General features: G+C 37.5%; 3 protein-coding genes across 7 annotated transcripts; all 3 read left to right on the forward strand.

Moving 5' to 3' along the window:
- The first annotated feature begins 235 nt into the window (after positions 1–235).
- LOC117407110 (2-Hydroxyacid oxidase 2-like) lies at positions 236–12,043 on the forward strand. 5 transcript variants are annotated; one of them, XR_009329392.1, is made up of 10 exons: positions 236–352; positions 2,334–2,398; positions 4,897–5,046; positions 5,769–5,920; positions 6,851–7,134; positions 9,218–9,436; positions 10,105–10,263; positions 11,225–11,294; positions 11,751–11,858; positions 11,910–12,043. XR_009329392.1 is itself a non-coding variant. In XM_034011748.3 (9 exons), the coding sequence occupies exons 2-9, from the start codon at positions 2,370–2,372 to the stop codon at positions 11,804–11,806; spliced, it is 1,119 nt and encodes a 372-aa protein (XP_033867639.1). In that variant the 5' UTR covers positions 236–352; positions 2,334–2,369; the 3' UTR covers positions 11,807–11,888. The 5 variants fall into 5 exon arrangements, 3 of the variants coding, with proteins under 3 accessions (XP_033867639.1, XP_033867640.1, XP_058885094.1); XR_009329391.1 differs by having other exon boundaries at positions 11,904–12,019; XM_034011748.3 differs by lacking the exon at positions 11,910–12,043 and having other exon boundaries at positions 11,751–11,888.
- Positions 12,044–14,252: 2,209 nt separating this feature from the next.
- LOC117407109 (kelch-like protein 13) lies at positions 14,253–21,564 on the forward strand. Its single transcript, XM_034011745.3, has 8 exons — positions 14,253–14,349; positions 15,425–15,468; positions 16,263–16,401; positions 16,863–16,995; positions 17,571–17,767; positions 18,056–18,851; positions 19,001–19,114; positions 20,823–21,564. Exons 2-8 carry the CDS (start codon positions 15,464–15,466, stop codon positions 21,311–21,313), a joined length of 1,875 nt encoding a protein of 624 aa, XP_033867636.3. The 5' UTR covers positions 14,253–14,349; positions 15,425–15,463; the 3' UTR covers positions 21,314–21,564.
- Positions 21,565–23,708: 2,144 nt separating this feature from the next.
- Positions 23,709–26,824, forward strand: LOC117406856 (3 beta-hydroxysteroid dehydrogenase/Delta 5-->4-isomerase-like). Its single transcript, XM_034011206.3, has 3 exons — positions 23,709–23,990; positions 24,789–24,953; positions 25,647–26,824. The coding sequence occupies exons 1-3, from the start codon at positions 23,840–23,842 to the stop codon at positions 26,453–26,455; spliced, it is 1,125 nt and encodes a 374-aa protein (XP_033867097.3). The 5' UTR covers positions 23,709–23,839; the 3' UTR covers positions 26,456–26,824.
- The last annotated feature ends 392 nt before the right edge of the window (positions 26,825–27,216 follow it).

The following is a 27,216-nucleotide window of genomic DNA, read 5'->3' on the forward strand; positions in this document are numbered from 1 at the left end:
TAAACCATACCAGAAAACACACATTATAATGTTATAAGTATGAGAACATGTTACAAATGGTTAATCCATACAGTACTCATAATAAAGGAGGCATTGCAGTATACCGACACAATTGAAACACAAAGTTGCTATCTGCCCTTTTAATTCACGTACAAAAGAAAACTCTGCCTTCAAATGCTGACATCAGTGGTAACTGAAAACACTATTGAGTCAAACAGGGTGTCTAATCAGCAGACAAAAAGGGAGACAGAATGGAGTGCTGAAAATCAAAGCAGCGTGACATAGCTGACTGAACACATCACTGTTGTTTTTTTTTTTCTTATTTAATGGGTGTAGGACATCTAATGGGAAAGTAAGTAAGATATTTCATTCATAGCAAACCAATCATTGTAGTGTTCTACTAAAAATGTTTAGGATGAGTGTGTGTTTAAAAATAAATATGCTTTCTCTGAAGAGGATAAAGAGAACAGGAAATGCATACTTACAGAAAAGAGTATTGTTTTATTTTTTATTTTTTTGTTACTTCCATGTGTAGTCTGTTTTATCATACTTTTGTTTTAAAAATATATTTATATGTTAGAGTTCTGTACCAATACCAAAACCAGAAATGTATTTTATTATTATTATTATTATTATTATTATTATTATTATTATTATTATTATTATTATTATTATTATTATTATTATTATTATTATTTATTTATTTATTTATTTATTTATTTATTTATTTGTTTGTTTGTTTGTTTGTTTGTTTGTTTGTTTATTGTTTTGTGGCTTCTTAGGAGTAGCTGTGATATTCCTAGAAATCAGTACTACATTAAAATATCACTGTGGTGATTGCTATAGGATATATGTAACAGGCACAGATTGCATGAATATATTTATTGCCCTGTGTGAAGCATTGTTTTATTGATGGCATCAGCAGAGGTGTGGTGTAAAAAGGAGATGGAATGTCACACACTTTTCTTGATACAGTATTTAAATATGTAAATTAATTAACCCAGAACACTGAAAGCACAGTAAACGGATCACCTTTTTTAAATGAGATCATGAACTGAGCTGTTGTTACTCTTTAAATGCATATCCTAAATGCATTTTAAATTTGAATTTTCTACAGCAAAAGGGTATAAACTCTGATGCTTCAACTACTATAACTACTAACTAAATATTTCAAATTATGTCAAAATGGAATCAGTGCTTGTTTTGGCCTAGCTGTTTGTTTTCTTTTGAGTTTTCATGCTTGCTTGCCGAATACAACCCTGCTTAAAGTGTGGTACGAGCATGGCATTGCTAGTGTAACATAGTTTGGCGGACACAATATTAGAAACACCTTCCATAACACTGGCACTTGTGTAGGAAAGCTAAGGGCAGCAAGGGCAGTCTTATGTTTAAATTACTCTGGAAGGCTATGTTGACGATTTGGTTATGCTTACCATCTGTAATTGTATACTCAGTCAGTCATGTACAGGACAGCTCATTTACACAGTATTGTGTCGTGTACTACATCTATTGCAGGTGCTTACTGGTATATAATGAGAGTTTGAGACTTGATAGGATTGGAGGATTGGCTCAATGGGAGTGACTCATTTACAGAGAGTGCTTTACTTTGCGTTGTGTGGAGCTCAGCAATAATAAAAAGCAGCTGAGTCCAGTGCAGATGTCATACATCTTTGGAAACAATTTCAAAGTCCACCAAACTGAACAATTTTGTTAAAAACATGAAGACAGGAAAGGAAGCAAGCCAGCATCATCGAAGAAGCAATGGTAAAAGTCAGAGCTGGGTCCAGAGGAAATTGCTTTCAAACGTCTTGTTAGGGAAGTCTTTAAACTCAGTAGGCCGCACTTCTTTTAGGGGATTGTGATTGGCTGATAGGAGTCTTATTCTAACAAATAAGGAACTGACGGCAATCCTTTTGAAATGACGGATTATTATTACATGTTTGTATTTACTTTACCATGTATTGTAGCCGTGCATTTTACCACGTTTTCCCTCTACCAATAATCAATTTTTAATGTGCACTGTTTACTCTATGGGGAGCAGTCACAAACCCCCTTTTTCTCCAAAGTGTAATCAGCACAATTTTTTTAAAAAGAGAAAAACACCTATTCATTTGACAAAATTGGTAACTATTCTTGTGGAGTTTTTTTTTTTTTTTTAAATTTATTTTAACTAATATGTGTTATAAAAACAGTTTTAAAATTGAGATTTAAAAATGTTTATTTATTGCAGTTTTTCTCCTTTCAGAAAAAATGTCCTGATGGTTATTTTGTGTAAACAACTGTTTTCCTTGTCCATATTGTATTTAATTATGTATTTATTTATTTATTGACAGGTTCTGGATATTTTGAAATTATCTGAAGGATAAAGAATGAGCTCTTCAGTCCTAAATTGCAACAGGTTAGTACCAACAGAAGACCTGTTTTTTAACATTTTTTAACATTTTTAACTATTTTTTTTTTTAATGTGGGAATGTGGGTAGTGTAGACAAGCTGTTATATTGCAGAATATTTTGTATGTATTAGTATTGTAACGGCTGTTGGTACAGGGAGAAGGGCAACAGAGGACATATACTTTTTGGCTCTAAAGAAACCCAAATGGGTTAAGTTGCCTCTTTATTGGGTTCATGTCCTTTATAACTCTTCTAGGCACCACGCCATAGCAGTAGAGAGGTGCCTATTTGTCTTATTCACTCACACACATGTAGCGAGAAAAAAAGACAACAGGCGGGACACTTGGCTACAAGGCATTTAGGTAGTGATTTGATTGACAGGTGAGGACCTCTGAATAATTTTTGTATCTTCGGAAAGAGGGCAAGTATATGGAATGTCCAGAAACACTGGAATGTCTCATTGTCCAGTATGACTAATTAACTAATTGTTTCTATCTATCGAAAGCTGTCACATTTTGTGTTTTTTTTTTAGTTAAACTGTAAACATACTCTTGTTCAAAGTAATTTTTGTTACCTTGAATAAAATTAGCTAACTGCTTTTGACCCTTCAAAAAAGTACTGTTTAACAAACTGATGTGTTTTTTGCAATCAAGGGACACACAATTCTATTGATAACCTCTTCTCCATTCTGAAGGTAATGTTAAAATGCCTGTTTATCCACAATAGTACAGTGCAATACCATTGGACTGGCTTTGACTATTTGTCCTGCAATATTCCAGTTTTTATTGTACCTCAACTATATATATTTTTTTAAATATATGTTTCTACTTTTGAATTTTAAAGATAGTCCATATAGTACCATAGGTATAAAGCAGAATTGAATCAAAATTAGACTCCAAACTAGTATATATATATATATATATATATATATATATATATATATATATATATATATAAAAAAAAATTGGATCTCATTTTTGGATTCTGTCTTCCATGCATTCAAATCCAACAACTAAACAGGGGAATGTCACTGTTCTAGATTACACCTTGTTGCTAAGAATGATTCATTTAAGTTTAAAAATCCTTTCTTTACCATAAGTTGTATTTGTTACATAAGCAGAGTATGGGAGGGCAGCAGTGTGGTGCCGCTCTTAATGGCTATACAAATAGCAGGCAGATGTGAAGGAATTGCAGTTTAAGCACTGTTGTGCGTATATTTACAGAAACAAAAATAAAATGGTTCACAAAAGAAAAGGGTGCTAGTTCTGTAAGTCTGTACAACCATTTACACAATCTCCCATGTTGAGCAAGGTAATTAACAAGTTGGATGCTTGTCAGCAGGCGCAGCTTTAGAGGATGCCCTGGTCTGCCCTGCTCTGCCCAGCTCTGCCCTGCTCTGCCCAGCTCTACCCTACCCTGCCCTGCCCTGCCCTGCTCTGCTCTGCCCTGCCCTGCTCTGCTCTGCTCTGCTCTGCCCTGCTCTGATCTGGTCTGCCCTGCCCTGCTCTGCTCTGCTCTGCCCTGCCTTGCCCTGCCCTGCTCTGCTCTGCCCTGCTCTGCCCTGCCTGCCCTGCCCTGCCCTGCCCTGCTGTGCTCTGGTTTGCTCTGCTCTGCTCTGCTCTGCCCTGCCCTGCCCTGCTCTGCTCTGCTCTGCTCTGCCCTGCCCTGCCCTGCCCTGCCCTGCCCTGCTCTGCTCTGCTCTGCCCTGCCCTGCCCTGCCCTGCCCTGCTCTGCTCTGCTCTGCTCTGCCCTGCCCTGCTCTGCTCTGCTCTGCTCTGCCCTGCCCTGCCCTGCCCTGCCCTGCCCTGCTCTGCTCTGCCCTGCCCTGCTCTGCTCTGCTCTGCTCTGCTCTGCCCTGCCCTGCCCTGCCCTGCCCTGCCCTGCTCTGCTCTGCTCTGCCCTGCTCTGCCCTGCTCTGCTCTGCTCTGCCCTGCCCTGCCCTGCCCTGCCCTGCTCTGCTCTGCTCTGCCCTGCTCTGCTCTGCTCTGCTCTGCTTTGCTCTGCTCTGCCCTGCCCTTCTCTGCTCTGGTCTGCTCTGGTCTGCTCTGCTCTGCTCTGCCCTGCCCTGCCCTTCTCTGCTCACTCAATGCAGAGACTGCTCCTTATATACACCTGTGGCTGGGCTTAATTGATCGTTAGTTAATTAAAAGTGTATTTGGCACTGTATATATACAGTGCCTATAGAATGTCTACACCCCCTTGAACTTTTTTCACATTTTGTTGTGTCAGTGCCTTTTATCTAAACACTGTACTCCATACTGTTAAGGGGAAAAAAGTTTTTATTGAGAAAAAATATATATATTAAAAATACAAAACTGAAAGGGGGTAAATTTTATGTAAAAATAAATAAATCATAATAGTGTATGTAAAAATAATGTGATATCTTGTAACAATTGTAAGTCGCTCTGGATAAGGGCGTCTGCTAAGAAATAAATAAGAATAATAAATTATATATATATATATATATATATATATATATATATATATTTGTGTGTGTGTTTTGTAGACACGGGCGTTGCACTGAGATGGCTATGGTATGCCTGACAGATTTTGAGGAGTATGCAAAAGAACATCTCCCAAAGGCTACCTGGGACTATTACGCAGCTGGTGCTGATGAGTGCTGTACTAGAGATGACAACCTGTTGGCATATAAACGGTATGTAGTAAGACAAGTAAGAAATGCACATATTAGTTTGCAGTTTCCTGTGCTGATGCTATGCATTTACAGTATATTGTTTTACCACAGCAAACCATGATTTAACAACACTATAGCATACTTATTTGTTATTTACCATTGGTCCCTGTTTTTTACCACTCTTTTCTATTGATCAAGTGTGGTATATTCAGTACCACAGTAAACCCGAATAAGAGAAAGAATTACAATTGAAAGCTATGAATAAATAAGAGGAATACTAAAGAGTCAGTAGAATTGTATGACTTCTACAATTGCACTGTTCATTTATATAGTTTTTACACTTTCAAATGTAAACTACAGGTTAGGAGGGCTGTGGCGTTGCTTGTGCTTATTTACCATTCTATGTGAAACTATTTAACAACTGATGCATTGATTGCTGGCCTCATAGAGGCTACACAAACTCCAATAGCTATTTCTTCCATTGTTTCAGTTGGAATGGTAAATTAGGCCAACAACAATGACAGTCACATGGGTTTGAGCATCTGCTTGCTCAGTCCAGTTACTCCAATATTCAATATATTACAATAACATACTACAAAAGAGACGAAACCATACAAAGCAGCACACTGTACAAAGTCATATACAGTATAAGTTAGAATAAAGGCACAGGTGTTTCTCTGGAAACCTCATATTATCGTGGATCTCACATTATTGTTAATGTTGTTTTTTTTGTTTTTTTTTAGAATTCGTCTGCGCCCCCGGATGCTGCGGGATGTGTCCGTCAGCGACACCCGGACTACAGTCCTCGGCACGGAGATCAGTTTCCCTGTAGGCATTGCGCCTACTGCCTTTCATTGCTTGGCATGGCATGAAGGAGAAATTAGTACTGCAAAAGGTGTTGAAGATGACAGGCCAAAAAGGCTAGCCTTTGAAGGGTTCAATGTGTTGTGAGAACACTATTGCAGATTTCTTGTGTGGTCCTTACATCTTCAAGTGTCCCTTGTGTGTTTCCTAGTATGGGCATGTCGAGCAAACGCAAAACCCATGCAACTAGAAAAAAATGTTTTAGACACTAAAATTTAGAGTGAAGCTCTTATTTGCTCCTATTCTTTGAATTCACAGTAAAACTATCAGGAAATCTCCAGTAGATGGCAGTGCTGCTTCTTGCTACCCCTACAAACTGAAACTAAACTTTACTGAACAAATATACTCACTTTAACTCTTAAGGGGCTTGTAGAAACTGTCACTTGCTCAGGCTTGTCTTTCCATTCAGAATTTGGAAATGCTGGGGTCTGGTTTTAAGTTGAGTCTTTCATATTAGGGGAAATGACATTTGTGAATGTTTGTAAATAAGATGATGTTACAGAGGCAGGCTGCAGGCAGAATAGCAGACACAAGAGTCAGTCTCAAAATATTAGTTAAGCACAAGGTTGCACGCTTTTATTTTGAAAATATAAAAATATAAATTTAAAAAAAAATGTGCTGGTCTTTTAAGCAGGGTTGGGAATTTGCAACATTCACCCTGATAGCTGAAGTCTGTCTCAGTGCATTGACCCTTACTGTAAATTAGCAACCGTCTCACATGGATTTTCAGTTCCCCCTCCAATCAGGTCAGAGGTAAACAGCAGCCACATTCTCACATAGCTGGCTTAGCCTGCCTGTAGGATGGGAACTAAACATAACACCAGAACTTAGCCCAAATCCCTGCCCTAATACAAAATAGAGTCTTTATTTACAAATCTCTGCAATGGGCGGCAGGGCCTCAGTCCTGCCTTAGATGGGTATAAACAAATAGCTGTAAATAAATAAGTGTCTTTTTTTTCAGCTACTGAGGCGCTGAACACTTGTTACATCACCAGCACCTACTCTACCTGCTCAGTGGAGGAGATTGTGGCAGCTGCTCCCAACGGCTACCGCTGGTTTCAGCTGTACGTCTACCGGAACCGCAAGGTCTCGGAGCAGATTGTCCACCGGGTGGAAGCACTGGGCTACAAGGCTTTGGTACTTACAGTAGATGTTCCCTACACTGGGAAAAGGAGGAACGACATACGGAACCAATTTCGGCTACCGCCACATCTTAAAGTAAAGAATTTTGATGGTGTTTTCGAGGTATAACTAACTTTTTTTTTGTAAATGAGTTACTTAATGAGTTACTTATTCACAGTTGTATACACGCACACATGGGAAGTGAGGAAAATACTGAATTTAATATAAGTGTTACCACATTGACCTTTAACCCCTTCAGTGCTAGGGGGCGTACAGTGATGGTGTTTTCGAGGTACAAAAGGCTGCAAGTGAATAATCGCTTACACAATTTTAGGACATGTGTAAGGGGATTTAGTCTTTCGAAATTATACTTTTTAAAAGTTTTTGTCTACATTTAAAAATATGTATAGTTTACATATTGACCCGACGATGTTCTGTTTTAAATGTTTATTATTATTATTATTATTATTATTATTATTATTATTATTATTATTATTATTAATAAAATGTTGATGCAGCCATGACAGAAACATGCTAACTCTATTTTCTCTATTTTCTTTCTCCATAGAGTTAACATATTAACAATGCAAGACACATGCAATTTGTCTAATTACTATGTTAGGAAATTATTTTTTAGGGCTTAAAAGTGGCACAGAAATTGTAATTTTTCATTATTTTCCCCATTTAATCTGCAATATATCAATCAGTTGAGTAGATATGCCCAAAATTATATCATTGAAAAGTTCAGATTGTGCTGAAAAAAAAAATAGGTTTCCTTTAGAGACCAGCCCCAAATAAGCCCTAATTTACACAGAAAACTAGTACATTGAGTTCCCTTGTTTACAAGAAGCCAGCCTCGCTATGTTGGGAGTGAATTTGGTGTAGGTCCAATGTTATGCTTATCCTTATCCTAGAATGACAGTTACAAGAGAGCCTCTAATGTGTAATTTAGAAGTTTCTCAAGGTCTGAAAAGGGACAGTAAAAGGGACAGTCACACACACACTCAGTCCCCAAACTGTGTTTGTTGTCACTCAGGAGGCTGGCTCTGATGTAGAGTGCCGGTGTAATGTACAGTAAGTTCCCATGGAAACATGAAAAGCTGTTGGTATGCTGTCGGTCGGGGTACACAATTCTAGGCACTCCTGGTCTTTGTTCCACCTGTACCCTAAATAACTTTATTGAACCCCCTTTCAGGTCTTAAGCAGTTACTTATTTAATGATGATACTGTACATATAAAGTTGGACGACTCTGGATCTCAAGGACTGGATTTGTGAACCTTTGCTGTATAAATTGGGGAGCAGACCAAATATGAAATAAATAAATAAATAAATAAATAAATAAATAAATAAATTGGCCATTCAAATCTGACAAGTCATATAGCAATGATCATCCTCCTATTCATTAGGGGTATGAGACATCACAGCCATGGCGATATCCCTAGACATCACTGTGGTTTTCTTTTGTTTGTTTTTTTGGTTTTGTGCCTCTGATTTTCTCCCCAATTTGCATTTGAAATGACCTCGTAGCTGTTGTATACTCGTAATATGGCACTCCAGGGTGTATGCCTCATTCTGCGATATCCCCACTTCTCACGTGGTCAGGCCACATTATTGTCAGATTACTTAGTTATCACATGATTTGAGTGGAATGATAAGGTCTGTTAGGGTTCTCCAGACAAGCTCAAAGCCAGAAAGATTTAATATTAATATTACCATCAGAAGTATTGTAGCCATGACATAATCTGCTTACTCTTTAATATTCTATTATGTACAGTATGTTCCATATAATTCTCTGTTGTTTCTGCTTAGGTCATAATTTGTGTTTCAGCAAAAATGTCAGATTTCCTGATGTGAGATGGACTTCAATACACAGTGATTCGCCTAGGGGTTTTAGTGACCCTCAAAAAAAACAGCATTCAGGATAGTTAGCATGACAAATAATGATCTAAGCAGAAGCAACAATGGAGAAGCACACAGAACACATAAGAACATAATCAGCTAAGAAGTTCAATACTTGGAAAATGTAGGTGACATAAATCTCTTTTAGTTTTGTCTTCCAAAATAAGACAGATGTTTATTACTAAAGAAGTATTTCTAAGCCATGCAAATTACATGTAGAGAAAAAAACACATCTGGTGATGCTGACATCTCAGTAGTCCTTGTAGTAGCGCTAAGCTCCTTTGGTGATTTTGTTTTCGACTGCAGGAAAACAACAGTCCTGAAGAATATGGCATTCCAGCCAACACTCTGGACCCATCCATCAGCTGGAAGGACATCTACTGGCTGCAGTCCTTGACACGCCTGCCCATCGTTATCAAGGGGATTCTGACGAAGGAGGACGCCGAGCTGGCTGTGGAGCACGGGGTCCAGGGCATCATTGTGTCCAACCATGGGGGCAGACAGCTGGACGGAGGGCCTGCTACAGTAGGTTGAGTGTCCTGGTTCCCTCTTGAAAACATTGCTCAGATTCCGTATAATGAAAAGAAAAAGAGAAAATTACAGTTTCCGTTCATTGTAATGTAGCACAGTGAAAATAAAACTGGAGTATTAAGGAACTTCTTGTGCTTCTTTGTATCAAAGCTGTTACCGCACACATTTAAACATCTTCAGAATGTAAAAGAAGTCAGTGTTGCACCTCACACCTGCATGCATTTAATATTGAAAAAAAAGCTTTCTGCTGCATGAAGAATTTACAAATAAATAAAACTTGCTTCCAATAATACAGTACTGTTTAATATAAGTTTGAAAAACCTCACAGAAGATTTTGTTTCCTCTATGGAGTTGTATTATTACCAACAAACTCACATTACCCTCAAATCAGCACTATTGTAATACAACATTGAATGTTTAAATATTATTTACCTTTATTTGTGTCTTAAACTGGGATTACAAATACATATTGAACTACCTGCTTTCTGTCCACCACTAACCACACCCAAAAAAGAGACATTTGCATTAATGTATTGTGTTATAACCATCTCAATGCTACTGTTGAGTAAATGCATCTTTATATTGGCTTCATAAGAAATATATTTTCCTGATAGTGTAAAAGGTTCTCTACTTACTAAGTTCATGTGTTTTGTTCTGTACAGATAGATGCCCTTGCAGAGATTGTGGATATGGTCCAGGGTAGAATTGAAGTGTATTTAGATGGAGGAGTCCGCACAGGAAGTGATGTGTTGAAGGCAATTGCAGTTGGAGCAAAGTGCGTCTTTATTGGGAGGCCTGTGGTTTGGGGCCTTGCTTACAAGGTAAGGCCCAACGAAAATGATTATATATTTCACAGCAATATATACATTTTGAGTTATTTGTTTTTTACATACTGTAATCCTTCTACTTTAATACACCCTTGAATTTAAGACACTGACCAAATGTCCCACCCTTAATTTGAAGAAAAAATAAAACATCAAATAAATATGCAATTACAAAGATACAACCTCAGTTACACATATGGAGGCAGTTTGCGGCTGTCTGCTATCACACAGCGCATTACAGTTATGTGCTGCTTCTCATTTCCAGTCGTGATTACTCACAACTGTGGTATTATTTGGCATGTTGAAAAATACGGACGTCTGATCAGCATTTCTGATCTGTCCTAGCTGGTACTGTTTGTTAGAAATGCTGAAATTGTAAAAGCTTCTTTTCAAATTCCTCAGGAAGCTAATGACGCTTCTTCGAAAAATGGCTGCCTGTATGTCAAGGATGATTCGAGGTCGGGCAGTAACATTTTGGTTCGTCTTTTCTCGGCAGTAAATCACGTTGCTGCTTGTGTATTCGGGCAGTGATGTCTTTGTTTGTCTTTTCTCAGCAGTCAGTTACGTTGCTGTTTGTGTACTCGGGTAGTCATGTCTTTTGTTGGCGATTTTTAATACACGCATCACTATACTGTACTCGAATTTAAGACGCAGGCTATTTTTGAGAATACAGTAATTAATGTCCTATTATAAGTGTATTCTATATCATAATCTGTTGTTGTTTTTGATTTGATTACCAGTACAAAAAGCTGAATTTCTGAGGTGTGGTTTTAGAAAAGACGACTGTAATTTCTGCCCACTCTGCTTTGGCAACTGTGAGTTTGGCTATGGAAACATCTCTATATAACAGTTTCAGAAGGGATGGAAATGACAGATACAGATTCTTAACGGTCATTTTTTATACCACTTCACTTCTACTCCTTTGTGAAGTTGTATTAATGTATGTGTGTGTATGCAGGGGGAAGAAGGAGTCCGGGAGATTTTGCAGATTCTCAATGATGAATTTCGCCTGTCCATGGCACTGGCCGGTACGTTTTTCTGCTATGATTTTCAATTATTCTACAATTATTCAATTATACAGCATTATCACTTGTACCCTTTCGTCATGTGTTGAACATATTTTGGATCTTTGCTTGTTTTTAGACTTTAAATTGGCATATACTGTAAATGTGTTTCAAGTACAATGCTGTAGAACTGTTCCTTCCTGGTATCTTGTGTGGCACTATAAGTCGCATGGCCTATGCAACTAGGTCATTTGAGTGAGACTGAGCCTCAGAACAAGAAGTGACTAATTATAGGGAAGCTTCAGTAACTCCCACTTCTACAGGCTTGTCTCTTAAATAGGTGCATATTCAAAATTCAAGCAACAAACCAGAATATATTTAACAGAAGAAAGGGGATCAGCTATAATCTTGCTCCTTTAACTATAATATACTGAACAAAACTTAGTGTAACTCTTAAATTATTCTTGTTTTGTCTTCCAGGTTGCAGAAATGTTTCTGAGATCAACAGAAACCTGATTCAGTTCTCCAAGCTTTAGTCTATGTCCTGCTTCTTAATCTGAGAATGCATGGGGAGTAAAGGGGAAGAACATAATAATAATAATAATAATAATAATAATAATAATAATAATAATAATAATAATAATAATAATAATAATAATAATTAATACAAGAAAAACAATATGTAAAATAGTTTCAATACATCTGTAAGATGTTAAAATGGAATTGGGGCACCTGGTGATGCAAAGCAGACTGTCTATCAATTTTGGATATACAGTATGGACCCTTATGCTGTTTTAAAGTGCGACAACTTGGTAAAATCATAAGAAAATGTAGTAAAGCATGGTGAAAGCAATGCACATCCCAGATGAGTATGGTAAAGCGTGGACGCAGGTGAAATGCAAGGTCAGTTGTGAAATTACCATGGAATACTTTTATAAGAACGATGTTTTCCATGATTCCAAATACAAGAGGTGGGATATAGCCAGAATGTTTCATATGGTAATGTGTAGGGTGGGTTGAAGGTGTACAAGCAACATGTGAGGACCTGGTTTTAATTTGTCATAAAGCTAACCATGCAGTATATTATATTGTTAGAAATTATCAATAGCAGTATAAAGATTGAGTATAATTGCAGTCTACAGTTCTACGGGTATCGCTGAAGATGTAATGAGATGAATTGCACAATTTTAAAAAAGTGATCTAAAATAAACTGTTGCAACATATTTCTTTGTGCATTGTATTTACTCCATATGCTAACAGTCATACAGTCTTAAAAAGATACAAAACAGTATGATGCACGAGAACAGACCTGGGAAGGACAGTTTAGTACTAAAAAGACACATAGTTAAGAAATTAGATTAATGTTTTGGCAAGCAGTCTTGTTTGTCTATTTTTTTTAACGAAGTTTATTTTTAGCACAACCAAATATCTTCTGCTTGACTGTTATACACAACCGAACTGTAAGACCTGGCTTGAATCTGGTCAGAGGACTACATGAGAGTTCAGCTGCTCTCAATCCAACTCTACAATTCGGACATCAATACAATTGGTAGAAATATGTAATGGTTATTTTGGATTTAATGGCTGTAGATTTAGAACTAAAGTCAGTAGAGAACATGAGATGAATGTCTCAAATAAACAACTGAAAACAATGAATTGTGTATGATTCTACATAAGTATGTCTGTTCACTTTCACAATGATTGAACAGTGTTTCAAAGATGGCTAGTCTAGACACTGCAAATATTTCATTTTTGGTTGCCAAATATTGTGGCGTGCATAAACTTTCATGACTCCAATGAGGCTTGAGAAAATGACATTTGGTAATTTGTTCCCATAAGGGAATTGGTCCAATCATCCCATCCGACCTAATTGAAATTGGACTTGAGACCCTTCAGACTAGAGAAATCAGAAGTAAGTCCTTTGTTGACCAGCAGGTGACTGCAGCAGAATACTAATATGCTTATAATATTATTGTTGTTTTAGTAGTAGCTGTAGTAGTATTACGAGTATGCAGTACAGTTCACATGCTGTACAACAGTTTGATACACGTGCTTTGTGGTAAAGTTGTTTCTCACTCAATTCACTGTCAGTCATTTTGTGGGGACCACAACATAGTAAAAAGGTTAGTTTAATAATTATTCTGGTCTATTCTGCAGTAGTCACCTGTTATCCGGGGCTTTCTGTCCCGTTTCACTTGTTCAAGAGGACTTTCCACCGATTTCATTATTATCCAAGTTTTTATCTGATTTGACTGTGAACTTACCTAATGTTCGTACTAATACATAAAGTTATGTATGTTAAACAATGTCAAAAAGTGCTAATGCATTCTTGGCATAACCCAGTTACAGTGCCATGCATGAAAGCAACAGTACTACACCCACTTGCTATATTATGTAAATAACTATCCTTTTGGCTTGACTCAAATTTTGCAAATAGTTCCTTTTTTATGCGCATAACAAAGGACAAAAAGATTAACATTAAAACACCTTCATTGTTAACAGTCTGGGTTATAGTCATGTTCTAAAATTAACCAATGTGCTCTAATTACAATAACTTTAATTACACATTTTAAAAACCTACAGCAGAGAAAGGCATTCACCTTGAAAGAGCTACAAAATACAGGCTGTTCAGTCGCACATTTTATTTAAAACATTTATACTGCTTTTAAAAATAAAGTACATAAATACATTTAAAATAGAAGTAAAAATAAATACTGTTACTGAAGGTCAGTGCAGTCAAATCCAGTAGATTTATATCATGAATAAACTGTAATCCAACAAGATATTGTTTCATAGTCAAGCATGCTCAGGTTTATTTTTATTCTTTTTTTTTTTTTTTGCAGTTCTGTTTTTCTGCATTACACTTCTTCTTTTAGCTCAGGCTGTGCAGAAAGGACAGGAAGTCTAAATGGTTGTGGTTTAGCTACTTGTATACTGAAACAGTTCTGCTTAACAGAGTCTGCAACATCTTACACAAGGTATAGAACAATGTGCAGGGAAGCTCGTGTTCATGTTCATGTGCAAAAAGCTGTCATCAAATGAAGTTTTTTTTTTTTTTTCCCTTGAAATATAAAGACAGGTAAGTTCAAAGATTTTAACAAAGATTTTGTTTTTTGTTATTTAAAAACATTTGCATGACATGTATTAAGGTAGAAATCTGCGTTTGATTTAGTTTTTATTTTAACTATCAAATAATGAAATACCAAACTATTTATGTTACCACTGTATATTAATTACATACAATATAATTTCAGTTATACTTACCACAGTTATATAGGTTTGTTTTTATCACTGACTTTTGATGTTGCGAAGCTACAGCGACTTTGTTTGACAACCTAAACACAGCCAGCGATGTTGCCTTTTGAAAGTCAATAAAAATGGCTCCTGTTTGGTTATTGCTGCTTACCCAACAGGAAACAACTGTCACTTCTAAAAGTAAGACCTCTTAGTTGCAGTTGTCTTTAACAAAAATGTTCTTTGAACTGTTGAAGAATATGTACAGAAAAAAAATGTGTATAAATATACATACACAGAATGATTCTAGGTAGCATATTTACTGTGCATACATGCTCAAACCGCTGTCTCAAATTCAAAGATCTGTGAATTATATTTTAATGATTTAATGTTTTAATTATAACAATTTTTTTTCAAATACTAAAGTAACAAAAACGACTTTTTAACAGATAAAGATAAATTATTCAAATCAAATTTCAGCATGGAACATTTTACCAGGAACACTTTCTTTATCACTTATCATACTGTATTAAGAACATTACATCAAGAACAAGTCAAGCCAGATCAAGCAGAAATATTGTGTGTGGCCATTTATTAGAAAATGGCGGATTCTTTGCAGTATTTTCTAAAACATTTTGGGTTGTGAACTCTTTGCTATCCATACTTATGATTAAGTCATCAGGTTTTATTTCCTAACCCCAATCCTTTCTATTCTTGGACAGTCCTAATTGCCAGTACTTTTCTGACACTGCTCTATGTGCTATTTTAAGCTGTTCTTAATAAGATCCCCTAATGTATCTTCTAATCTGTATTGAAATAGTACATACTGAAATATTGTTATCTTGCACTTTCACATACTGTGCAGTGCACATCTGCTTCCAATTTAATTTCAGTTTCAGTTACATTTCCCTTCTTACTAGGATCCTTTACTGAAGGGGTTACCAGAGGGAAAAGACAATATGACGTAAGTGTTACAGTATTACAGTTTGTGTTGCTAATATTGTTTTCATATTTCATGTATATAGGACATGTATACATATAATGGATGTATAGGGGTGAAACAACAACATAAATGGCTTTTTTTTCTGTCTGCATCACATTGTGCGTATTTCACCAAACATTGAACAACAAAAGTCTCCACTAAAGGGTCAGTTGCTCTCTGTCACATGCTCATCCGCTTTTGTTGCTGCTTTTTGAAAGGTTCAGGTCCAGTGCTATAACTTACTATAGATCACATAGTTGCCCCAATTGTTTCTACTTGGCTTGTGTTTTTCATGCACAATAGAAACCGATTAAATGCATGAAAAACACAAGCTAAGTTAGAAGAAACAATTGAGGCAACCTTGGCCCCCAACGCTTGACAGTTATTTGCTTTGTGCTGGCCAAGGTTGCCCCAATTGTTTCTTCTAACTTAGCTTGTGTTTTTGATACAGCTTAGAAGAAACAATTGGGGCAACCTTGGCCCCCATTGGTTTTACAGTTGTGCCTATTTGCTTTGTGCTGGGCAAGGTTGCCCCAATGGCTTCTTGAAACTTTCCTTGTGTTTTTGATATCCCTACGTTAAATGGCTGGGCACTTTTGATAACTTGGCGTTTTTTCATATTTCCAATATGTTTTTTGTTTCAGATCAGATATTACAGTGCTATAACTTACTGTAGATCACATAGTACAGTGTTCTAATTTGCTGTGGATCACATAGTACAGTATGATATATGATTCATACACAGGTTTGACATCCAAATGTTTCCCCGTCCACAGGGAAGAAGACAAACTTGTCTGTAAACTCTCCTGGGTCAGCCGCAGGAGGACGTCAGCAGTCAGCAAGCCCCAGACCAGGAAGAGTAACAGGGGCACCAGAATCTTCAGCAGTGATGCTCATGGCTCAGCTGCTTTACAGGTATCGCAAAATGTATTTATTTGTATTCCAACACTACACACATACTGTACAAATTGGAAACTGCGGATTCAGTGAGCTGAACACTTACCTTGCCGTGCTAATACACCAATGACTGATTTCAAGGTTCAAGTAACCCACCCACCAATCCATATTCATCTTCAACACATTTTGATAATCTTTATCTTTCTTCATGAATAGGGATGTGTACAATATTTCTTATCAATCCCAGGGAAGGTCATGAGATGTTAAATATTTAATTGCTGAGTCCCATGTTTGTTTAATCAAGGTTAACAGTGTCTAGTGTCCTATTCCACAATACATTTGACAATAAACAACAAACAACTTGAAATATGACGCAAATCAAGAATATGGAAACAAATACACTGTAAGTAAAGCTCAACATAACACAGATTAGATTGGAACAATCTGATAGTGATGTTCTAACACTCTTCTTCTATCAGAGTTTTGACCAGTTTCGTTCTGATGAAACCCTTTGTGACGTGGTCCTGGTGTCAGGAGAAGGATCTGAGTCATTCCCTGTCCACAGAGTGCTCATGGCTTCTTCCAGTGACTACTTCAAGGCAATGTTCACAGGTCCTCTTCTTTTCAATGTTGTGCTTATGAGCTCTGGTCTGTCTTTATGAAAACATGCTTGCACATACATCTTCTCCTTTCTGAATGCTTCTACTAGAAAAACCAAGAATAATACAGTGTGTCCAGCAAAGTTATATAAATATATGAACAGAATAAGTCAGCGTGCTCTAAATTTGTTTTAAATAATGAGCTTTAAAGCAGAATTGAAGACTCCCTCTGAGTAAACAAATGACAGGATATCAAACGATACATATTGTAGCACATCCGCAGAAGGGATGTGGTATCCTTGTCCTTTTCAGTGGAAAATATGCTTCATAAAAGGTCACCTATATTTCAGCATGTGATTTTACCCAACAAACACCTGTATAACTGTATTACCAAGTTTCACTTTAGTACTATTGAGTGTTTAAAGATTACAGGTGGATAAAAAAAAAATATGTAGTTGCAGAAAAACATTTCAATATACATATTCTGTTTATTGTTTATTTCTGTCACATCCTCTTAATTGCGCTATAGCATAATATGGTATATGCTTTGTATTGAATATGTTTCCCCTGACTGTTTTGGACTCAAAGGTGGCATGAAGGAACAGGAGCTAAAAACAATCAAGCTTCAAGGGCTGAGTCGTGTCGGGCTGAAGAACATAATAGACTTTATTTACACAGCAAAAGTCGCCCTCAATATGGACAACCTCCAGGACACATTAGAAGCAGCAAGCTTTCTGCAGATCATGCCTGTGCTAGACTTCTGTAAAGAACTGCTTACAAGTGAGGTAAATATACCACAGGAAAGGATGATTCATGAAAGTGTCTTGTGATCACTTGATTTGTAATTACTGTATTTCTTGTTGTACCACAGTGTCTGATACCATAACTGTGTGAATAAATGCTTTTCATCCTGTATTTTAGTTAGGCACCAATGCACCAATAATTAAAGCTGCTAAAATTACAGTAATGTTATTTGTATTTACCAGTATTTGTCCATGCATCATATTTATTATATTTAAGTTTCCTTTTAGTGAAAAACTGCACTTACATGTTTTAATTGTGTGTCTCTTCAGGTTACGACAGACAACTGTGTGGAAGTGGGCCGAATCGCTAGCATCTACCACCTTACAGAAGTGAGCAGCTTCATCAATGAGTTTGTCCTCAGGAACTTCTCAGTTCTGTTGAAGGAAGGGCAATACCTGCAGTTGTCCGAGGATAGCATGGCCCATGCTCTGGCCAGTGACAACCTGAAGAATTGCACTGAGATGGAGCTCTTCAAACACACCTGTGATTGGCTAAAGCATGACGAATCCCGCAAAGCACACACCTACAAGCTCATGAAGAACATCCGTTTCCCGCTCATGACGCCCAGTGAGCTGCTGCAAATATCCGATGAAGCAGACTTCCTGCGGGCGGACGCAGCCTGTGTCAACCTGCTCCTGGAGGCAAGCAACTACCAGATGATGCCCTACATGCAGCCCATCATGCAGACAGAGAGAACGCGCATTCGCTCTGATGCCAACCACCTGGTCACCTTAGGGGGAGTACTACGCCAACAGCTAGTGGTCAGCAAAGAGCTACGGTTGTTTGATGAAGAAACCAAGAATTGGAAGGCCCTGAAGCCAATGGATGTGCCAAGGTACCAGCATGGCATCGCTGTGATTGGCAACTTCCTCTACATTGTGGGTGGGCAGAGCAACTATGACACCAAGGGGAAGACAGCAGTGGACAGTGTCTATAGATATGACCCTCGCTTTAACAGGTGGTTGCAGGTGGCCTCCCTTAATGAGAAGAGGACCTTTTTCCACTTGAGTGCCTTGAAAGGAAAACTGTATGCAGTGGGTGGAAGGAACACAACAGGCGAGATAGGTAAGCTACACCTAATTTTACTGCCAATAATTCTGGTACTATACAATCTTTCTATATCAATTACAACCATAAAATGCTTCCTATTGAATACATAGAATCGTATTGGCTGTTAACAGCATTATGATACACTTTCCTCTTGTGCTCCACAGCTAGCGTAGAATGCTACAACCTTCGCAATAATGAGTGGACATGTGTGGCTCCAATAAGCGAACCCCATTATGGACATGCTGGAACAGTTCACGGAGAGTTAATGTACATCTCAGGTAGGTAACCTTGAGTTGAATGTGTGACCAGGACAGTAAGAATGTATAATGTATATATCTGTTTACAATAACATATTTATTTGCAACCATTTAAAGACAGCATTATGTTCAGATAATGTATCGATTCCACTGGTTACTTTTTACCCCAAATCTTTTACTTATTTTTACTATCAGCAAATTTGCTATTAATGATTGAAATATTATTTAGCTTTAAAAACATGCCAGAGCACTGGTCAAAGCAATATCCTTCTGCCCATTGAGACACACATTTTTTACATCACAATTCAAGTTCAAGCACTGCTTATGAAATGTTTTAATATACCTTGACAATGTGGGTATGCAAGTATACAGAGCTCAGCTGGTCAATACAATAGGTGCCTCTGCTGTTTTTGTAATGCTCTTACCACTTCCTTTCCTGAAACTGAAGGAGATTTTTATCATCAGTGTATTAAAATTGAGTCATTCAGCCACAAACTGCTTTCAGAGTGACCACTATCACTATATTTTGGAGATATTGCAGATACTCAAGGGCAGCAGTGTGGAGTAGTGGTTAGGGCTCTGGACTCTTGAACAGAGGGTTGTGGGTTCAATCCCAGCTGGGGGACACTGCTGCTGTACCCTTGAGCCAGGTACTTTACCTGGATTGCTCCAGTAAAAACCCAACTGTATAAATGGGTAATTGTATGTAAAAATAATGTGATATCTTGTAACAATTGTAAGTCACTCTGGATAAGGGCATCTACTAATAAATAAATAATAATAATACTCTGTTTGATCTTTATTCAATGACAAGATGAACTTCACAATATATGTGAAGTTCAAAGAATAGCCACTTATTTTTCATGGAGTGCAGTACAAAGCTCTATATACAAATTATTTATGGTTACTGTATTTGTATTTGGTAGTTGTTTTGAATTTTGTGATCGAGATCAGTAAACCAGGCTGAAACGTTTAGTTTAGTGTAGTTTATTCCTGAAGTATTCATACCCGATCCCAGATACCCTGCTTAATTAAATGAATGATGCACATCGTTTTGGTATGTAATTTGCCATAGAAGAGTGTGGTTCTTGGGTAGTCTAATCAGGAAAATAAATACTTTTTATTTTTTATCTCAGCCCACTACAGTCTTTACAGTGGCTTGTATATCTTTAAGGTTTTCATCTGCAAAATCTTCAAATGCTTTTGTGTTACAAAACTATTGGCTCAAGTCCACGTGGCAGTAATGACCCTGATACATTTATCCCAAAGTTTTTTTTTTTTTTTTTTTTTAACACAAATGCATGACTCTGTCAGTGCATGGCCAGAAGGCAAAATAACTACTACCAGTACTAAATGCAGTTACGGACTTACACAGCTATCAGCCTAATCTTCCTCCCCTGTACCTGTAAAATAGATACGGTCTGCTCTAAAATTATCAAAATAAAATGAAAATAAATATCCTAATTTAAAATATATAAAGTCTCACCATGCTAACTATATTTAGTATTTTTGTGTTTCTAGCGGAATGGATTGTGTACATGTGCGTTTGTTTACCTACTAGTTCCTGGTTGGGTATTTGGGTATAATTACATACTTTTATAATTCCATAGTGTATTGAATATAAATGCCAATTATGCCCATTTAGCTGACGATCTTAAAACAGTATTAACTTGTCAGATAACTAGTTAGTACTAGATCAGTCCTAAGAAACTATCTTTTTCTAATTTAGGAGGCATAACACATGACACGTTCCAGAAAGAACTGACCTGTTATGATCCTGACACCAACACTTGGAGCCGCAAAGCAGACATGTCCACCCTTCGAGGACTTCACTGCATGTGCACCATTGAGGACCGCCTTTATGTCATTGGAGGAAACCACTTCCGGGGCACCAACGACTACGATGATGTGCTCAGCTGTGAATATTACTGTCCAGGAACAGACCAGTGGACAGCCATTGCACCCATGCTGAGCGGGCAGAGCGATGTGGGGGTGGCAGTGTTCAAGAGCAAGATCTATGTGATTGGGGGTTACTCGTGGAACAGCCGATGTATGGTGGAGATAGTCCAGTGCTATGACCCCGAGAAGGATGAGTGGGAAAAAGTGTTTGATGTCCTGGAACCTCTTGGGGGTATTCGGGCTTGCTCCTTAATTGTACATCCACCAGAGGACACCGTGGATTCACAAACACAAGAGTGCCCCCTGTCCACCAAGAGCTGAGACAGTATAGACTCTGGGGTGGAGTTGGGGGGTGGAGGGTTGGAGAAGATTCGGTTTGGACAGCTTTCAAAACAGTCACTCTTTGGGTACTGGGGGAACAAAGACATTTTTGTGATTGACTTTGTTAGCTGTGTGGATATCCAGGCTTAATTTAATATCAGCTGACTTAATTGTAACTTTACTGTAACATTGTGGGATTTGTTGTGGTAACACTGCTCATTCTTCTTTAAAATAAAGGTTTTTGTATTACATATATTAAGAAATTATTCATAGTGTTAAAACAAAATGTCATCTTTCTTTGTATTTCTACATAAACCAAAAGCATATATATATATATATATATATATATATATATATATATATATATATATATATATATAATATAATTTTATTAAATACAGCCAATCTTAATGAAGAGTATCAATGAATCCCGTCTAACATCAATTACATACACTTTGAACCAACATTTAGCTGAAGCTGACGCACAAAAATGATGAAATATACGTTGCATGACTAGGATAACCGTATTTCAAGATATTTGATTTTGTTTCTAAAAAACCTTGCTTGTCTGTGAATTAGATACCGCTTTATAGTTTTTCATATACTTAACGAAAAACTGACATTTAAAAATGTGACTGAGCAGGCAGTGTTGTGGTCCAGCCTTTAATGGCTGTAAAATAGTAGGCAGGTTAAGCACTTTTCTGCATGTTTATTTACAAAGCACAATGTCTCTTTAAATATTTTATAACTATATACAATTGAGCCCAGGCAGAGCAAGTATATAAACAAGTGGCATACTTGTTAACAGGTACATCTGTAGATCAGTGGCATAGCTAGACTTGGAAATTTGGGTGGGCCCCAACTTAGGGTGGACGGGCAATGACCAAAGGTCTGACATCACAAGAAATGATAAAATGTTTGAAGTAGACAAAAAAAATACATTTACATATATCTGCAGTGATTGCACTTTAAAAAGCAACAGGCATGTCACCAAACCAGCGAGAACACAGTAATATTACATTTTAAGCAATTATTAAATAAAAAGAAAGCTAGTAAATAACTTACCATTGCCGAGTTAGTATCCTCTTGTCCCCCCCAATCAATTTGCACTTTATTTGTTGAACGAAGACTGAAACTTCAGCTTCATCCATATTAACTTTGTACAAAGTACATGCCAGTAGTAGACTCTCTATTGCCGACTGTTATTATTTATTTCTGAGCAGATGCCCTTATCCAGGGCGACTTACAATTGTTACAAGATATCACATTATTTTTACATACAATTACCCATTTATACAGTTGGGTTTTCACTGGAGCAATCTAGGTAAAGTACCTTGCTCAAGGGTACAGCAGCAGTGTCCTCCACCTGGGATTGAACCCCTAACCCTCCAGTCAAGAGTCCAGAGCCCTAACCACTACTCCACACTGCTGCCCAAATATGTCTGAATTTGGCAAGCATGCAGACATGGCTTTCATGAGGCCATATCATATGTGGGATTATGAAAGTGGCTGTGCAATTCGCAAAGTGGCTTCAAAAAAAGTTACCACTTATCCATGTTGTATCTGTAGCCTTAACGTCTGTATCTAACTTGGAGTTAATAATCTTCATACAAACAGAATGCTGCCTTCATTTTGTGTCAAAATACATAAGTATGGACCATTTTGTTTCCCTAAGATGAGATCAATTCAACATTTTTGTAACTAACACAAATACATTTACAGAATACTTTCAACAACAACAAAACAAAAAACATCAATGACAAAGGTAACACAGTACAACATATATACAGTTATTTAACATTAAATTCTCTGTAAGGGAGAAGAGTTGGATTGAGCTGTCATTGTGCGGGTTCCAGTAGGCTAATTGTAAAATCTTCTGCATGCCTGCACACAACAGTACTGCAGAATTTCACTTCTGCAATTACATTTTCACTGTCTCTCCCTTTCCACTGTGCAGTACCATGTTGCTATGGAAAATGGCCAGTTGGAAGGTCAGCAAAAAAAAAAAAGTCTTGTCTTTTATCAGTAGGGATGACATTGGCTTGGCGACATGATAAGGTAGTTGATAATGCATCACACAATCCTTGTCTGCATGACCTCCAAGGAATGCATTACTCTGAAGGATAGCATTACAAATGATAAAATAACATGATAATGTGACTTACAGCCCATTCTGAAAAAAAAAAAAATCCAAGGCTAATATGTTTGTTATATTAGTCAAAACTATTATTTTTCAAAGAAGCAGGACTAAGATACTTATCAAACGACTCTGGTATCAAGCATGATCACTCTCTTTCTCCCCATTCAGTTAATTAATCCACATTTTTGTCTAGGACGCCTTGACTTAACGTACTAGTAATACGTGCCCAAGGTCAAACACGGATATGTCGCTGACAGACGTCACAGTATATATTCCGGGTCCAAGTTATCCAGTTTTTAAGCGCAGTCACACTTTGTTCCAGTTCACTTTCAGTAGCTAGTTTCAATAAACTGTTATTTGAAGAGGGAATTTGTATCCCACACGTCATGTCTCTTGCTGGGGAAGTTTGTCTCATTACTGGAGCGTTTGGATTCCTGGGACAAAGAATTATCCAGCTTCTGCTGCAGGAGGATGAGCTTGCAGAGATCAGGCTCCTTGACAGGCGCGTCAGGACTGATATACTTGAATCTTTGGAAGGTAATGAAAACCCTTTTGTGTTGTTATTTTGTTACTGTTTTCAAAACACCTGGAATTGGCATTTTGTATCGTACCGCCTCAGAGTTACACTGTTTTCAAAACTTAAGGGTGCGCAATAAAAACGTCACACACAGGCAACTGCTAATACTACGATTTTCAAAATAGTTTACGTGATACAGTATGTTTTTTTTTTTTTTTTTACTTATTGCTTGAATGTATTGCTTGTTTAATGTTTTGTTTTTAAGCTACCTTCTAGAAGATTGTCACAGTTTAAATAATATAATTAAACTTTTTTTATTATTATTTCAAGTGAGGCAAGGAATTTAAATGTTAAAGAGAAACACTTCCTATCTCATAAAATCAAAGGGTCCAGCTCTTTTCAGAACTGACCCCGATTCACTGACTTCTGTTACACTGAAGACTACTGTCTACTTCAACAACACCCTGGAATTCAGCTCTGACTGAAATCATCCACAGATATTGTTTTATTAAAAACATTCACACCACAGATTGTCCAGCCATGTTGTTGCCTGTGCTAGCACCTCACTCAAGCTGGGGAAACTATATACTTGCAGTATTACAAAAATTAAAAATAAATGAGTCTGTTGTATGTATGTTCCAAGCATACTGTTCTAGTTGACCATCCTCAACAAGGTGTGTCAGCAATACCTTTGTATGAGTGGATGTGGATTCAGACTCATGAAATGTGCTGTACACAGTACATACAAATGCTGGAGCAAGCAAATAGGTATGTTGTTTTTATTTCTTTATTTATTACTTTGTTTGTGTTTTTTCCAGAGTTTCGTGGCCAAGCCAAGCTGACTGTGTTTGAGGGGGATATCAGAGATGCAGAGCTCCTCAAGAAAGCATGCCAGCATGTCAGCCTTGTGATCCACACAGCTTCGCTCATTGATGTCACTGGAGCTATAGACGAACGGGAACTAAAAGAAGTGAATGTAAAAGGTACAAAATACAGATCCTATAATACACTGATAAATCCACTCATGTTTGTTAAGTGTTTTGTAAATTGACTTTTGTTTTTGTAGAATCTATGATTGAGTGTTTTTGAAGTTATGGACATGCAACTCAGATCGAGCATGTGTTTAATCATTTCTATTATCTCCTTCTCTTCCACTGGGGTTTATCCCAATCCAACACAGAATGACCTGGCAAATCACACGTTTCTAAATGACTCTGTGTTGCTCAGCAGAGGAGGACCTTGTGCTGAGAAAGTAATTCTCGAAATGATGCTGATTCATTTTAATTTACGTGTACATGTTGCATAAAAAGAATGCTTCCAATTTCTGGGATTATATCAATCATGAGTATTCAACTGTTTTTTTCAGCCAACTTTTATTTGTGGAGTTTATTAATATACTCCTAAAACATTCATGGAGTATTGCCTATATATTAAATATATTTATAAAGGATTGCTCTGCAGACATACAACCTAAAATGTCCTTGGTCAGGTCTAACTTGTCTTGTTAACGTCACAGTTATTATTCAACAGTGCTATGAAGCAAGGAGCAGTGATGGGCTAGGGGTGATGAAAACATTTCAGCTACATACCGTTTGTAGCTAATTGTAAAAATAAATGCAGTGTTTATGTTAAAGAAGGGAAATGCTAATAGGACTTGTTCCTGTTCTGCATTCAAGGTACCCAGTTCTTGCTGGAAGCCTGTATACAAGAGAATGTGAAAACCTTCATCTACACCAGCAGCATTGAGGTGGCAGGTCCAAACACCCGAGGAGACCCTGTGATCAATGGGAATGAAGACACAGTTTATTCATGCTCCTTAAAATTTCCCTACAGCAAGACCAAGTTCCAAGCTGAACAGTTGGTTCTACAGGTCAATGGGGAGGTTCTCAGAAGTCAAGACAAAATGGTGACATGTGCCCTGCGGCCCATGTACATCTATGGGGAAGGCTGTAACTTCCTTTTGGGCCACATGGATGACGGAATCAGAAACGGGGACATATTATTACGTAGCTCCAAAAAGGAGTCTGTTGTGAACCCAGTGTACGTAGGTAATGTAGCCTGGGCCCATATTTTAGCAGCCAAAGCTATGAGGGATCCCAAGAAAGCTGCCTTGATTGGTGGTAGGTTCTACTTCATCTCAGATGACACTCCACATGTAAGCTACTCAGATTTCAACCATGTGGTGTTAAAGCCATTGGGGTTCGGGATTCAGGAGAGGCTCGCTCTCCCTCTGCCACTGCTGTTGTTACTCACACTCTTTCTGGAGATGGTGCAGGTCTTTCTGAAACCTTTTGTGAAGTACACTCCCAGAATGAATCGCCAGCTTCTCATCATGCTCAACACGCAGTTTAGCTTCACCTATAAAAAAGCACAAAGGGATTTTGGTTACACTCCAAAGTACAGCTGGGAGGATGCTAGGACCATTACCACCACTTGGCTTGAATCTGTTTTGCCACAGCACCGTGCACTTCTGAAAACACATTAACAGCATTAGACAGTGGTCAGTTCTTTACAGGTTTGTTGGTTCTTGTCATTTACTTTTTTTGTTTGTTTTATTGATTGCGATAACTAAAGCCTGTAAGGAATTCCAGCCTGACGTATTGTGGGCTGCTATGGTTAAACAATTTCTGATCACCCCCAAATCTTAGTAAGAAACATAAATGAATATCTAAGGCATTTAGATTCTCAGACCTGCACCTGTAGGAGTTTCTCCAGTAGCACCAGATCCCAGTCACAGACTTTGCACCAAGTTCCTCTTTGTTGATGTAAATTCTTTAAACAAGTAGTCTTATTTTGCAGTAACAAAAAGAAGCATGTACCATTATCAAATAAAATTGTAAAAATTTGAACAAAATGCGTCATATTCTTTTTGCTGATTTTTACATTTAAACTGTAGGTAGCGGTGGCCTTGTCTCATTTGATAAGGACAGAATTGTCATATTGTATATAAGAGGACCTTACTAAAAATTAAGAGTTATTTAAGAAAAACCTATTGCAGGGTCAAGAGTGGAGGAGGCAAATACGATTCCAAACAGATGAACACAAAGACGATTAGAGGAGGTGGTTTTAGTAAAACAAATTCTATCTTGCTTGTCTATAACTTTGTGGGGGGGTTTTTGTACATCATTTTGTATGTTTTCAAATGTTATGAAAAAAATAAATACTTTGAAAAGGTTCAAGCAAACAGCAAACTACATCCCAGGCAACTAAGCCATCCTGTCTGACTCTGATTCACAACTGAGAACG

The sequence above is a fragment of the Acipenser ruthenus genome, chromosome 8 (genome assembly GCF_902713425.1).
Source record: "Acipenser ruthenus chromosome 8, fAciRut3.2 maternal haplotype, whole genome shotgun sequence".
NCBI lineage: Eukaryota > Metazoa > Chordata > Actinopteri > Acipenseriformes > Acipenseridae > Acipenser > Acipenser ruthenus.

Excerpts from the sequence above, each read along its gene's own strand:
- LOC117407110 (XM_034011748.3), top strand. The coding sequence starts at position 2,370 with ATGAGCTCTTCAGTCCTAAATTGCAACAG. Across the intron at positions 5,921-6,850 it reads AGAAATTAGTACTGCAAAAG|CTACTGAGGCGCTGAACACT; the intron begins GTGTTGAAGATG and ends CTTTTTTTTCAG. Across the intron at positions 10,264-11,224 it reads TTTGGGGCCTTGCTTACAAG|GGGGAAGAAGGAGTCCGGGA; the intron begins GTAAGGCCCAAC and ends GTGTGTATGCAG.
- LOC117406856 (XM_034011206.3), top strand. The coding sequence starts at position 23,840 with ATGTCTCTTGCTGGGGAAGTTTGTCTCATTACTGGAGCGTTTGGATTC. Across the intron at positions 23,991-24,788 it reads TATACTTGAATCTTTGGAAG|AGTTTCGTGGCCAAGCCAAG; the intron begins GTAATGAAAACC and ends TGTTTTTTCCAG. Across the intron at positions 24,954-25,646 it reads AAAAGAAGTGAATGTAAAAG|GTACCCAGTTCTTGCTGGAA; the intron begins GTACAAAATACA and ends TCTGCATTCAAG.
- LOC117407109 (XM_034011745.3), top strand. Across the intron at positions 16,402-16,862 it reads ATGGCTCAGCTGCTTTACAG|AGTTTTGACCAGTTTCGTTC; the intron begins GTATCGCAAAAT and ends TTCTTCTATCAG. Across the intron at positions 17,768-18,055 it reads AAGAACTGCTTACAAGTGAG|GTTACGACAGACAACTGTGT; the intron begins GTAAATATACCA and ends GTGTCTCTTCAG.